Below are 13,184 nucleotides of genomic sequence, written 5' to 3' on the forward strand. Positions count from 1 at the left end.
TATCATCATCATCTCTCTCTCACACACACTATATATATATTCATTCAGAGCCTATGAACTAATGAATTTAAAATAATTAAATGAATTTAGTGCTCATGAAAGTTTCCAGATTGGCAGAAGTAGGCATCTGTTAATTATCTATCCAACAGTTCTGACGTGAGGAAGAGCAGTTCCAACTGTCCCAATATAACTGAACACTGACCATCTAGGGGTAACTGGGTAGTTCATGGTACACCAGCCCCGGAACTAGTGTTTTTAAAAGACAAACTAAAATGCTCAGTTTTATGTAGACCAGGTGGGGTAAAGGATTAATACACAATCCTTATGCTTCATGACACATGTTCAGATTTGGTCTTGATATTAAAAAGAAGAAAGTCATTGGGTAACTTGTCTTAGCTACATCATAAAACCTATCACTCCATTTGGCAAGATTGTCAGAGAGGCCCATGGACGAAACTACAGAGTTGTACACATCAGCACTGACATGGCAAAGGCAGAGTAGTCTGAGTAAGCTTATATAACACTTACTGGCGCTGTTCCTAGATTGCTTTACTTCCAGGAGTAATAACATCTACCCCATAAGCACCCTCATACCCACAAAAAGAGTCTGGGTTTAATATTCTGCTTACCAAAGGCTGCTGTGGTTGCACTGCTTGGAGACCAAGTGCCTGCTGTTGACCCTGTTGCTGCTGCTGCTGCAACTGAAAGAACATTGCCATGGTAACAATAATAATATGTATACATGTATTATATTATGTAAATGATTAATAGCAATAACAACAGCAGCAGCAGCCTTTTTATTTGAGAAGGCACAGCAGCCTTCTCATCGCTGTTCCAGGGATACATATCATGGAATTTGGCTATTCGTTACTCATCTTTCTAAGCTAAGATTTTTGTATGCTTTTAGTGTTGGTTGAGGAAGGCATGTTCCTCACTATAACATTTAGGAGCTGAACCCTACCGTTCTCTCCATTTGCACAGTGCCGGCTACACTATGGATGATGAACAATAAATATTTACAATACAGTGTTCATAATATCTATCGAAGAGACATATTGCAGAAACAGATTTAAAAGGCTCTCTGTATGGTATAGTCAGCTGTTAACTGTATACCCACATAAGTTTATCCATAATATTTTAAAAAATTAGTTATTAGCATTAGAGTTAAAGCATGAAAATAATTATATTGTCACCAAAAACACAAAGTATTTTTAATGTGTGTTGCTTTTACCTCTATGTCAACTCCAGTGTGGTGTTTTGGTTTTTAACTGCCAAACTGAGAGTTAACTACCATATTGGGGTACATCAACAAATCAGAAGAATAGAAAATATTATAGACAGGGGCTGTTTCCACCCAACTTTAATTCTGGCATATACATATTCTTATAGTCAAATAATACTGTAATAACCTAAAACTATAAATTATGCATGTTGATTATAGCGATTGTCACAGCTCAATATCCTGAGGCACAGAGGAGGTTACTGGAGAGGAAAAAAGGCTCATCACAATCTTTTGACAAATTAGTGTTTTGCTGAAAAATGCTGATTCACTGGGAAGGTTTCTCAGGTCCAGGATGATATTTCTGTTCAAAACAAGAGAGAAACTGACCCCAAAATAGCCAATAGCCCAGCGGTTAGGGCCCTAACCACCAGGCTATTGACTATTCTGGGATGAGTCTCTCTCAATCTCTCCTGCTGGAATTCTTCCACTTCGTATAAATAACTAAATATTCACTAGACTAGGGGGCAGGGGAGGAACGGAGAGAGAGAGATTGACTCCACAGCATGGCAGCTAAGGTACTCACCTGTGACATGGGAGATCCAGGTTAAAGCCAATACCTGATTCAGATAATAAGGCTCCACATTCACTTTTCATTAACACAACCAAGTGCCCCACCTGAAGGAGTCGCTGTTGTCGAATTTGCTGTTGTCTCTGTCTCATCTGTTCCTGAGGCAGCTGTACTGAGTTAAGGTTTGGGTGAGGAGCTGTGGTTGGTACAGTATCAAGTCCCCCTCCGACCAAGGAACTCTGTTGCAAAGGCTGATGAGTCAGTCTGAATGAGAAGAATCTATTTCAGGGTAACTATTTAATTTACAGACAAAGATCAAATAACTGTGAGTGCTCACCTCTCTGGATTAAAATTTGTTCTTTGTATATCTGAAACGCAAGTTTTACAGGAAGATCGTATTTTCAAGCAAGAATATTTAGGAAAAAAGTATCCAATGGAAACATCTACTGTGCTATTATCTAATAACTGAACTGGATAGTAATATATTGTTGAAATCAATATCTGTATATTAATTAAACTAAAGAGAAGAAATCCAGCTACTCAACATTTCTGAGTTTGAATGAGCAGCTAGCTTCTACACTGCATGTAACATTCATTGTAGAACTAAGAAGCAGGCATTCTGCACCAGCCTGTTCTAGACAAAAAACATGTTAAGATTAACTTGAGGCTGACAATATCAGTACTTTGGAATAAAAATATTGCAAGGATGATGTAATTATTCCCAAAACAAGTATTATAAACCCAGGACATTCAGAGTTAAGCTTAAACTTAAAAGAAATCCAAGCATATTAAAGTATGAAATACACAACCCAAACAACTTTAACTCTGCCCTCCAGCAACACAATGCATTAAATGTACAACTCTGATTAATACACATTCATCTGTAGTTCTAGATTAAACTGATTTTTGAACACATTAAACATTTTTTAATTTCCCCCTTATAATAATATAATGCTGTGCCTAAACTGGAAGGGATTTAGACATATGTAATGTGGCCTCAAAAGGGGCGTTTTAGTTTGCGGATGGTTTAGAACTGAATTCACATAGAGAAAGAAGAATATCATGTGTGAAAGGGAATAACAACCTATGCCCTGCTGCCTAACTGATAAATCAGTGTTACTCCAGAATATGAGAGATTGAATTCAGTGTGGGACATGTTCTCATTGTGTGCATGAGCTGGATTTTGACATGAAGATTGATGCTTATTTATTTGTAAACTGATTAAATAAAACTGTTGTTAGTGTATTCCAATTGTGGTGTAATTTAGTAATGAGAAGCAGGTGAGGTAAGGACACACTAACATTACAGTAAAAATTGTAAATACACCCAAATTAGGAGATATCTCATTGGTTGGACACTGAGGGAGACAATTCATTTCCCTAACAGGATAGTTAGTTTTGGAACATGGCCAAGGCTTGGCCATTTTTATAACAAACCCAAGATGATAAATGCTTTGCTGTTAGCAGCCCACCATTCAGTCATCAGAAGACGGAAATTATCTCTTCCCAACAGAAGAAAAAGTTGGACACAAGCTTGATGCTGCAGCTGAGATGAAAAAAATGGATATTCGGCCCTAAGGATAAAAATCAGTTACTCTACAATGCAAGGGCCAGGATTATAATTTTTAACAATGCTGATGACATTTAAGGTGAACTGTGAAGCAGAACAGACTGAGAGCACTTCAAGTCAATGACTGTTCAACTTCTACAGCATCAAGCACAGACCTGATCCTAATCAGGGCCTCGTGTCACCACTCCAATCAGGCTAGGATTTTCAAAGAAGCCAAAGGGAACTGAAGAGCCAAATCCCAATGAATTTTAATGGAATCTGGGGGACTAACTCTCCTAGACTGTTTTGAAAATCCCAGCAGAAACAGATTTAGAAAATGGTTTTTATTGTTCCATTGATGTGCAAAAAAATGGCCTTCAACTTTTTATTTTTTATTAAGCTGGGGGAAGTGGTGGTTACATTTTTTCCTGCATATTTTTTTGCATGATTTGAAATATATCAAGTCCTTAGAATGCTCATCCTTCTGGACAGATCTCTGGAGTGTCTGGGTGATGGGCATGAGGCTGGAACCTGATATGCGGCTAGCTTTCTCACCACTGGAAACAGAAGGGATACTGATTCTGAGATCATGTCATGATAAAAATTAAGTTTTAAGGTAAAATTAAAAATACAAAATTTTAATACCTATATATTTGTTTTTATAATACATTTAAAATAGTGTCTTTAGCCAGGACTGATAGCTACTTAGTTTTTCTAAGCAATCAATTCACCTAATGAAAAATAGAAAAGTTCATGAATGCAAAGTTTATGTAAACCAGCAACAAGCCTTTTTTATTGTATCCTGTGGACCTATGCAAGTCCCACTGAAGTTTTATTAATTATTATTATTATTATTATTATTATTACAGGAGCACCTTCGGGCTAGGTGTCACACTTTCAGGATAACTGCCCCTGTACTCCCCTCACCTAACCCCACCCCCACAGAGTACGCAGTCAAGTCTCAGGCCTCCAGCCAGGATCTGTCTTTGGGAAGGGGCCACTCCCTTCTGACCAGGGTTTAAGGCTGTACAGCTCCCTGCTATACAGTGTGATATCCCCAGCACGCCTGTTTGCCTAATGGCCAGTGCTCATGCTTTGCTTTCTTGTCTCAGAGAATGACCAGCATATGCAGCAGTTATATGCTACTACACAGCTCCTTGCCAGCAGAATATATTTATTCTCAGGGCAAAGCATCACGGAGAAAATACAAAAAAATAATAAAACTTCCCAAAGACTTACTAAACATACCAGAATTCGCCTTCCTTTCACATGGGGGGCATGGTAGGCCAGAACTCCTTCCTATCCTTCAAAAATCCTGTCTGTTTGCTCACTCAGTAAGAAGGCCCTCAGTCAGTTTAAACTCACCCTTTAAATATCCAACATTTTCTCTTTGTTGCTTAGTCAGTGACAAACCCAGCCTGAACCAGCATATGCAAATCCAAGGAGCTAGTGCTCCTCCAAAGTTGTTTACAGTCCCAAGGGTAGTCTCCCCCTACTGGTTTTAGTTCCTATCAGAGCTATGGTAACCCTTCCCAAGGAGCAGGACACAAACCTACATACATCATTCATAAATTTAATACAGTGGTTCTCAAAGATACTGCATGGCATTGCAATATCTGTACAAGCACATAATGTCCCTGCCCCAAAGTCATTACAGTCTAAAAATACAAACCAAAGTGCGCACGAGGAAACAGAGGAAAGGAAGGGGAAACAGTTTGCCCAAGGTCACGCAACAGGTTAGTGGCAGAATCCAGGAATCCTGATGCCCAGTTCAGTGCCTTATCCACTAACCCATTCTATCTCATTAACAGGAAAACTGCCATTGACTTCACTGGGAGCTGCATCGGGCCATAAGTTATTAAGCATATTTTAGAAATATTTTATAGTCCTAGGTCAAACATGAAGCTTCATTCTTAGAGTTTGAGAATGCTCTGCAATACCCAAATCAGCATATTATACAAGATTAAAATCAGGTATTAGACATGTGTTAGTCTCTAAAACTTTGGTTCACATTAGTCATTTTGCCAGTGATGACTTATATAACTAAGAAATGCAATCAACATGCTTCATGCTGACTTTGAAACATAACATCTGCAGCAAAAGAAAGCCAATAACTATTCTATCCTCAAGTCCCTGCAGTTAACGTGACCTCAGAGATGCTTTCAACAAAGCGTGGGAAGTCTTTTAAAGTGTCCTTTTAAAAACAGGCTTTTGAATTATATCTATCCCATTACAATTAGGGATAGATAAATTTGTAGAGTCTGAGATTTTTCAAATCTTGAAAACTTTTTGTTTTCAAAACAATTTTGAGTTTGTGAAACTTTCACACCTATAATTTAATCTGTTTTTTCAAGGAACATTTGGATAAAAATGTGCATTTCTAGTTGAAGAGTAAAATGTGCTCCATATTAGGGACAGAAAAGCACTCAAAAACTAGGCTGGCACAAGTGACTGGCTGGTATGTACTGTGCCAGTGGGATTTTCAGAAGCACTTGGCATTGGTCTAACACAGCTCTTATTGAAGCTGATGCTAAAACTCTCATGGGATTTCAATAGGAGCAGAGTTAGGCCAACACATGGCGACTTTTGAAAATCTCAGCCTATATTTTCATTACAATTTCCCTCTTTCCCCAGCTCTCATTGATTTAATTTCCATCCACTCTGCCTGCTTTCTGTTCCATTCCCCCCTCTTGATTTTTCCTTCTTCCCCTTAATGCTACTCCTCTGACACTCTCTCCTAGGCAGAACATAAATGCCACTACATCTAAGCTGAACTTTCAAACTAGTGATGATCTAGTGCATTCAAACATAAGCAAAATAAAATTGCCCTTCGCTAGTTCAATGAATGAGCAGATCTTGTGTTTCCTAGACTTTCCAGCATTTATTTCCCTATGGATCCTGCAAGATTTACACATGAAAACCAGATTATGGTATTGTGTTATCTTGGCAAGTTCTCTGTGTATTATGGATCCAAAATGCACTTATATACAGAAGGGCTCCATTGTGCAGATGCTGCACCAATACAGAGGATGACCCAGACTGTGCCCAAACAATTTACAATCTACGGTAGAACCTCAAAAGATACAAACACCAGTTACGGAGTTCTTGACCAAATGGACACCCTCTGGAACTGGAAGTAATCAGACAGCAGCAGAGACACACACACACAGCAAATACTTTACTGCCTCAGGGCCCTAGCCAAGAGCCTCAGGGTTTTATCCGGGGTGGGGTTAGGGCTGCAGCTGCACAGTGAGGTGGGTCAGGGCTCTGGACAGGGGATGGGGTCAAGGCTTCAGACCTCCGGGGCACCGGGGCTTCAGTTCTGTGGCTCCGTTCCCAGCTTCAGCCCCGTGGGGGGCGACAGGGTTCGGGGCTTTAGCTACGAGGGGAACGCTGGTTTCAGCCCCAGAACTCCCCAGTAGCTAAAGCCCCGGCACCCCCCACCCAGCTGAAACTTGGAGCAAAAGTGTGGGAAGCCCCAAGCCACAGTGCCCCCCAGGGCAGAAGCCGGGAATGGAACTGAAGGACTGAAGCCCTGAGCCCCAGAGGTCCCCCCAGATCTAAAGCCCTGAGCCCTGGTGCTCCCAAGGGTCAGAAGCCCTGATCTACCCCTGCCTAGAGCTCTGTCCATCCCCTCCCACACCCTGCGGCTGCAGCCCCAACCCCTCCACCCCAGGGGCCGAAGTCAGTAACGTCTTGTTCAGAGTTATGGACAACCTCCATTCCCAAGGTGTTCATAACTCTGAGGTTCTACTGTAATTGCAAACAAGCAGCAATAAGTGACTGTAACAAACAGTGGGCAGGAAGTGGGAGGGAGAACAAACATAAGAGCTGCAAGACTCGCCATTAACCTCACTCTGATTAATGGACATCATTTTAAATCAAGTATTAGAGCTATATATCAAGACTGCAAAGTCCCTGAGATATAATAAACCAGAAGAACATGTAAAGCCTTACCGCTGAGTGCCTGTTAAAGGCTGCATATAAGCAGCAGCCTGCTGTTGAATGTACCCACTTGGCTGTTGTTGCATCTGTCTTAGTCTTTCCATTAGAGCTGGATTGGAATGAGTTGCTGGATACGTTCTGGGGTTGTAGCTGGGTGAAAGCACTACACCACCAGCCTGCTGTTGTTGCAAAGACATCTGAGTACTGTACATTGTGTATCCATGAGGCACAGTCTGCATGGAAAACAGCCCATGGTACAATTTAACAAAGGCCACGTATTCATCTCCTTACACCATTAAAGAAAAAAAAGTAACCTTTATTAAAAAACAAAATCTGGACAATGGAGCCCTCAGTAAAACATTCTGCTGTGTAATTATACCAAACAGCAATTACCCTTATATTTTAATAGTGTTTTTCTCTTTTTCTAATAGGGTAACTCAGCTGCAGTGTGAACACATTCATTTGCGTTTTTAGTTTACATCTTGCCTAGTTATTCAGTGCTTAATCAGGAGTGGTGCCTGGGGTCTTCAGTACCACTACTTCTTTTTGGTATCAATAGCATCATGAGGACACAATGAGGGTAGCAAAGTCAGTGATCCCAACCTCACTCTAACCAGGCTGGATTTCAGACCCAATACTGCAGTACACACGGACTTTACAGGCAGATCATTGGGAAAAGATTAGAAGCCTGCCAAAAAGATCTGTTTGACTAAACTATGCAGGAACTAGAGAACTGTCAATAACTTTTCATTCAGGGTGAAATTCGAAGACTCACTACTTAAGTCCCAATTAAGCCTTTAATGCAGGTCTTAAATGGGATGTAGGGCACTGCTTGGACTCTCTGCACTGAGGTGAATTTCATGAGTATACCTTACGGCCTGTAACAAAAGTTCCATAGGAGTAGCTCAGTACCTGTGCCTGCTGTAACCCTGGGTACTGTGGAAGCTGGGAAGAAGGACGTACTTGCTGAGTGAAAATAGCGGCCTGATCTATTGGCTGGCCCTGAAAGACAAAGTACACATCAAATAAAATCTACTTATTCTAAATAAAAGTCTCTGTTTCTGTCCATTGACTCAAATATCTCATGCAGTTAAGTCTTACACTTATTTTATGAACAGAATTAACCAGTTTCTAACCTTTTTCCTTCAAGAAAATTCTGTTTTCTGACACTGAACTGACCACTGAGCAATATGGGCATCTACATCTGTCTGGGGGAGGAGGTGGTGGTAAGAAAGGTTCTTTTGTTCAGCTCAGAAACACTACTGTAAGCACAGCAATGCAGTGAAAAAAAACAACAACAATCATCAAGTCAGTAGGGAAGCTATAACTTAAAAATAAGGTCTAGAACACAACTGGTCCTTCTGTTTTAAAAAAGTAATAAATTCTTGAGGGCAGTGCACTGAATTATGCAGGAGATGCATCAATACACTGAAAATCACTTGCTTTAATGTGCAAAAAATTACTTTCTGAAGCCATTATGATCAATTATTGTAAGAACTACCCCCCATAACAGAAAGCGCAAACAATGAAAATAAAGGACTATGATTATCTTAAGGTGCTCAGATATTATGGTGAAATATAAATACTTATTGAATGGGCAGACAGCAATGCAACCATTTCCAGTTTAGCCTGAAAACACATGCAGCACTTTTGCTCATCAAGACTCCCATTTGATGATTTTAAATTGTCTGCTATATGTAAGTATATGAATTGTGACACAGCCAGTTAGACTCCATACAAACTAAATGCACCCAAGCAAGTGAGGTCAGTGGTGCAATAGCAGAGTTCATTACAATTTAATTTTCAAAAGTGAACATGTTAGTGGGGATGTCCCTGACAAATAACAAAACACTAAAAGATTTAAATTGCCACTCGTATACTGGTTCTGAAGGGAAGAATGATGAAGAAAATATTAATGTTGGGCACAAATTCAAGATCATGCAGGTCACCAATTTGCAAGTGAAAAACAGAGAAGTATAATGAAACATTTTTTCTGAGGTTCTGAAGACTCAAACAAATTAATTGGACAATTGTCCTAGTCACCACAGCCCAGATTTTTAGAGTATTTAGGTGTTGCTGTGCTCAGCATTGCAACCCCTAAGTGATTATGGAGCCTAAGTGCCATTTTCGAACCATCAGATGTGTTATCACCACATACAAGCAAAACACCAGCACTGTCATTCAAAGTCACCTGGATAATAATGCACTGCCAATAACAATGTTGCCATGAGTGCCATAAGTGAGACAAAGAGTAATGCCACTTGCAGATACCGCCTCAAGAGCAACAGAAATTTCTCTTTATCACTCACTCATATCCTGTTAATAGTCACATTGTTGGAAGCTACACAAACTATTGAAATTTGGTAGTAAATATATACAAACAAACAAACAGGCCTAAGTTTAACTATTATTTGGACACTGCCACAAAATCGTTAAGAAAATAGACTTGGGGCATAAAGAGATCAGTGCGGTCTGAGTGGACTCCCCACAGAGAGACTGTGACACTCTATACCTCAAAGCTGCTCCCTGGTGCCCCCATATTCACCACTGACATATAATTATGATATGTTTAGTACAAAGTATGCGTTGTAAGGTATCATTTTAGAAGTGTTGATCTGCTGCACATTAATATCCTGTTGGATTTTCTGTGCTGTCATTATATGTAAAGTTAGGAAGTTTTGCTATGTGTGTGTTACTGAAATACGTTGTGAGATTGGGAACACTCACAACCAGCCTTTCAGACTCGGCAATGGAGTAGCCAGATGTGCTGATGTCTGATTAAAAGGAATTCATTCTCCCAACAGCCATCCCAGAAGACTTCTCAGAGAGAGCATATAAACACTGCTTGACCAAAGGGGGAGGACCCCCACGTCACAAGCATGGATCTTTCTAGCAAGCTGGAATAAACTATAAAAGAAAAGTGACATCATCACTTGACCTCTCTCTCCCCTCCTCCAACTCAACACCTGGAAGAAACGTCTGGAAGACAGACTTTGAACTGGAAAGGGTGGTTTTACCCCAGCTCCCAGAGTGAGGCATTGTTTGATTCAAATCCTGTCTAGTTTGTAGAACTGAGACTGCAAACGTATTTTTGTTTCTTAAGTAATCAACTTTGATCTCTATGCTTGTTTCTTGTAATCACTTAATAAATCTGTTTTAATTTTAGCTAAAACAGTGTGTTTTGGTTGAAGTGCTTGGGAAATCTCAGCTCAGTTTACAAACGCTACTGTGTGTCCTCTCCACACCAAGGAAGGTGCAGACTGGGTAATGAACTTATGCTGGTCAGGCTTCTGACCAGGGAAAGACGGTACAGTTCTGGGAGACCAGGCTGGGGAGTGGCATGGGAATTGGCTGGGGGCTCTCTGTTGCTGGTTCGCAAGTGACTGGCAAAGCGTTCATGTAACTCAGTTGCCTGTGGATGTCTGTGTAAGTGCAGCTCCTGCCAGAGGTTTGTGGCTTAACAATAGTATCACAACGTGAGAGCAGTACCCCAGGTTGGTGGTACAGAGGGCTCAGCAGTCCCACAGTTCAGGGAACACCGTCACAGAGACATCACCCTGAAAAGAGGTAACTGAGTTTGGCTGGACAAACTCCCAACCTCCTGAAAACCCAGACAAAGCCTCTTGAAAACCCAGACAAAGCCCAACCTCCTGAAAACCTGGGGTTGGTTGTACTGTAACTGGTAAAAGACCAGCAGAAAGGTCTCAAGGCCTGAATCCAGATGCCCACATTCTTTTCTAGAGGTTCAGTGGAATGTGTCAGCCCTTTGACATCATTGCTTCTGGTTCTTCTACTGATAAATATGTCCAACTGGCAATGAAGTCAATGGAGAATGGAATTTTGTCCACTGATACAAGTCCTCATTTAATAATGGCCCCATTCAACTCCCACTGAAATCACTGGAAACACTTCCATGAACTTCAGTGGGAGTTGGACTGAGCCCTAATTCATGAAAAAAATGCTGACTAGACGCTTGATTTCACAGACAGAACCAAGTTGTAGGCAGGACCTCCCAAATTTAATTACTCTTGTTCACAAAATTCATATGCAGGCTTTTCTCAACAGTTAAAAGGTACAATCTGAAGCCCAGCAGGCTAAGTTTTATGAGTTACAAAGCAGAGCATATTTTTATTTATGACAAAAGACTAAGAGGTACTACTTGAGCAATAAAGCATTAGGTCAGACAAGAGCTATTGGTCTAGGCAAAATTGAACTTTAAACCAAAAAGCTATTAGCTAAGCAGGATACAAATCAACTTTATCCAGAGCAGCAGGCAACCACAGAGAAAATTCCAATGCTGTGAGCAAGAATTCTGTGATTGTTTTTGATAAATTCTAAAAGGCTTATCAGAACAGGCATCTTTTAGTCAGGAGTAAACTAGCATGCAAGTTAATTGGTGAGAAATGGAACCGTGCATGCATGTAACAAAAATGAGCATTTCTGAGAGCGGATGCAAGCTTACAGTAGTAACATTATCTTATGATCTGATCACGTATAAAATAAAATGCAGCAAACCTCACTGGAACTGAACTGAATACACTGTCTGGTAAGTTGTGTGGTCATAAGTTATCTTTTATAGTAAGGCAATAGAAATGACAGACAATTTAAGCAGCCTGAGCTACCTCAGCCAGGTTGGCAACAACATCCGTATTTGGAAACAGCAAGCAAAACACTAACACTTATTTAGACTGTAAATATCATCGTTTGATACATTTGTACAAAATGAAAGACTCTACTGTACGCCCACAATAAATCTAAGCTTGTTTTAATAACTGCATAGATGACAAACTATATCCCTTTGCTGCCAAGTCTCTAGTACATAAAAATATGTATTGCAAATATATAAAATATTAAAATCACAGCATCCAGCAGATATTTTTACAATGATTGATTTAGTTTGTCTTTCTGTCAATTAATGCTTTACCAGCATAGACGGTGCTCCCTAGGACAGGAAGTAAGGCATGCAACCAACTTTGACATTCAACTTTCCCAATCAAAAATGCCTTACAAGCCATCAACACAGCTTTTAGAATGTGAATCTCACCAAGCCACAGCAATAGATTAATTTTTTAATTTTTATTAATTTAAAAAAAATATTCCTGGCCCCATTGAAATCAATAGCACCATTCTTATTGACTTCAACAGGGTAAGGATTTTACCCCTTGTCTGCTGACAACATGTCAATTCACAAACCATTTAGGTCAGATTTTCCAAATTTTAGATTATCAAAGGTGCTCAGCACTCAAAAGGTCCCCCCGTGACACTTGTAGGCAGATTTTTAAAAGGCCTCAGCTTTAACAGACCACCTAACATGCTGAGATTTTTTTTTGAAAACTTGGCCATTTATCTTGGTGCCTAAATGGGAGCTATGCCCTATTGAAGCCTGCCCCTTGGATAATAGACACCCCAGAGACAAAAATATCCTTTCGTAAAAGGTTAGCTAGAAAATCTATATGATTTTCTCCAATTTCTGATAAAAACTCAGTACTAATACAAAAATGTTAAATATAGTGTGTAGCATATTTATCATGAAACATCATTTATTTTCTAACTTCTGAAACAGGGATAAGGGATTATGTTTCAGTATTTAGCACTCCTATGTCAACATGCCATACTAATTTTTTTACTTGATGCAAAATCTAAAATATATTTATTATAAACCTTGCTTTCCGAGGTGGCTCAGTAATATGACAGCAGTGCACTGCACAGTCCATGAATGAGATCCGAGATCACAAGCATTTTGGGGGGCTCCAAGTACAGAGGGACAAGGGAGAACTCTGCTTCCATTGATGAAATGGCAGAACTACTATCCACTTATGGAATGGAATTAAGTGCTTCTCTGGAATTTCTGATGGCATGAAATAGGGTGCTGAAAAGCATATTGCCCACACTAGTTTTACA

The 13,184-nt window shown here is 40.0% G+C and overlaps 1 protein-coding gene across 1 annotated transcript in view; it reads right to left on the minus strand.

Annotated features, from left to right (window-relative positions):
• Nucleotides 1-13,184, minus strand: part of MED12L (mediator complex subunit 12L) — a 324,753-nt gene that overhangs the window by 19,661 nt on the left and 291,908 nt on the right. Inside the window, exons 39-42 of the mRNA XM_075068471.1 lie at nucleotides 8,196-8,285; nucleotides 7,296-7,516; nucleotides 1,898-2,054; nucleotides 630-701 (exon numbers count right to left, since the gene is read on the minus strand). Of these exons, the coding sequence (XP_074924572.1) occupies nucleotides 630-701; nucleotides 1,898-2,054; nucleotides 7,296-7,516; nucleotides 8,196-8,285 (540 nt within the window). The remainder of the gene's footprint in view (nucleotides 1-629; nucleotides 702-1,897; nucleotides 2,055-7,295; nucleotides 7,517-8,195; nucleotides 8,286-13,184) is intronic.

The sequence above is a fragment of the Chelonoidis abingdonii genome, chromosome 8 (genome assembly GCF_003597395.2).
Source record: "Chelonoidis abingdonii isolate Lonesome George chromosome 8, CheloAbing_2.0, whole genome shotgun sequence".
Classification (NCBI taxonomy): Eukaryota; Metazoa; Chordata; order Testudines; family Testudinidae; genus Chelonoidis; species Chelonoidis abingdonii.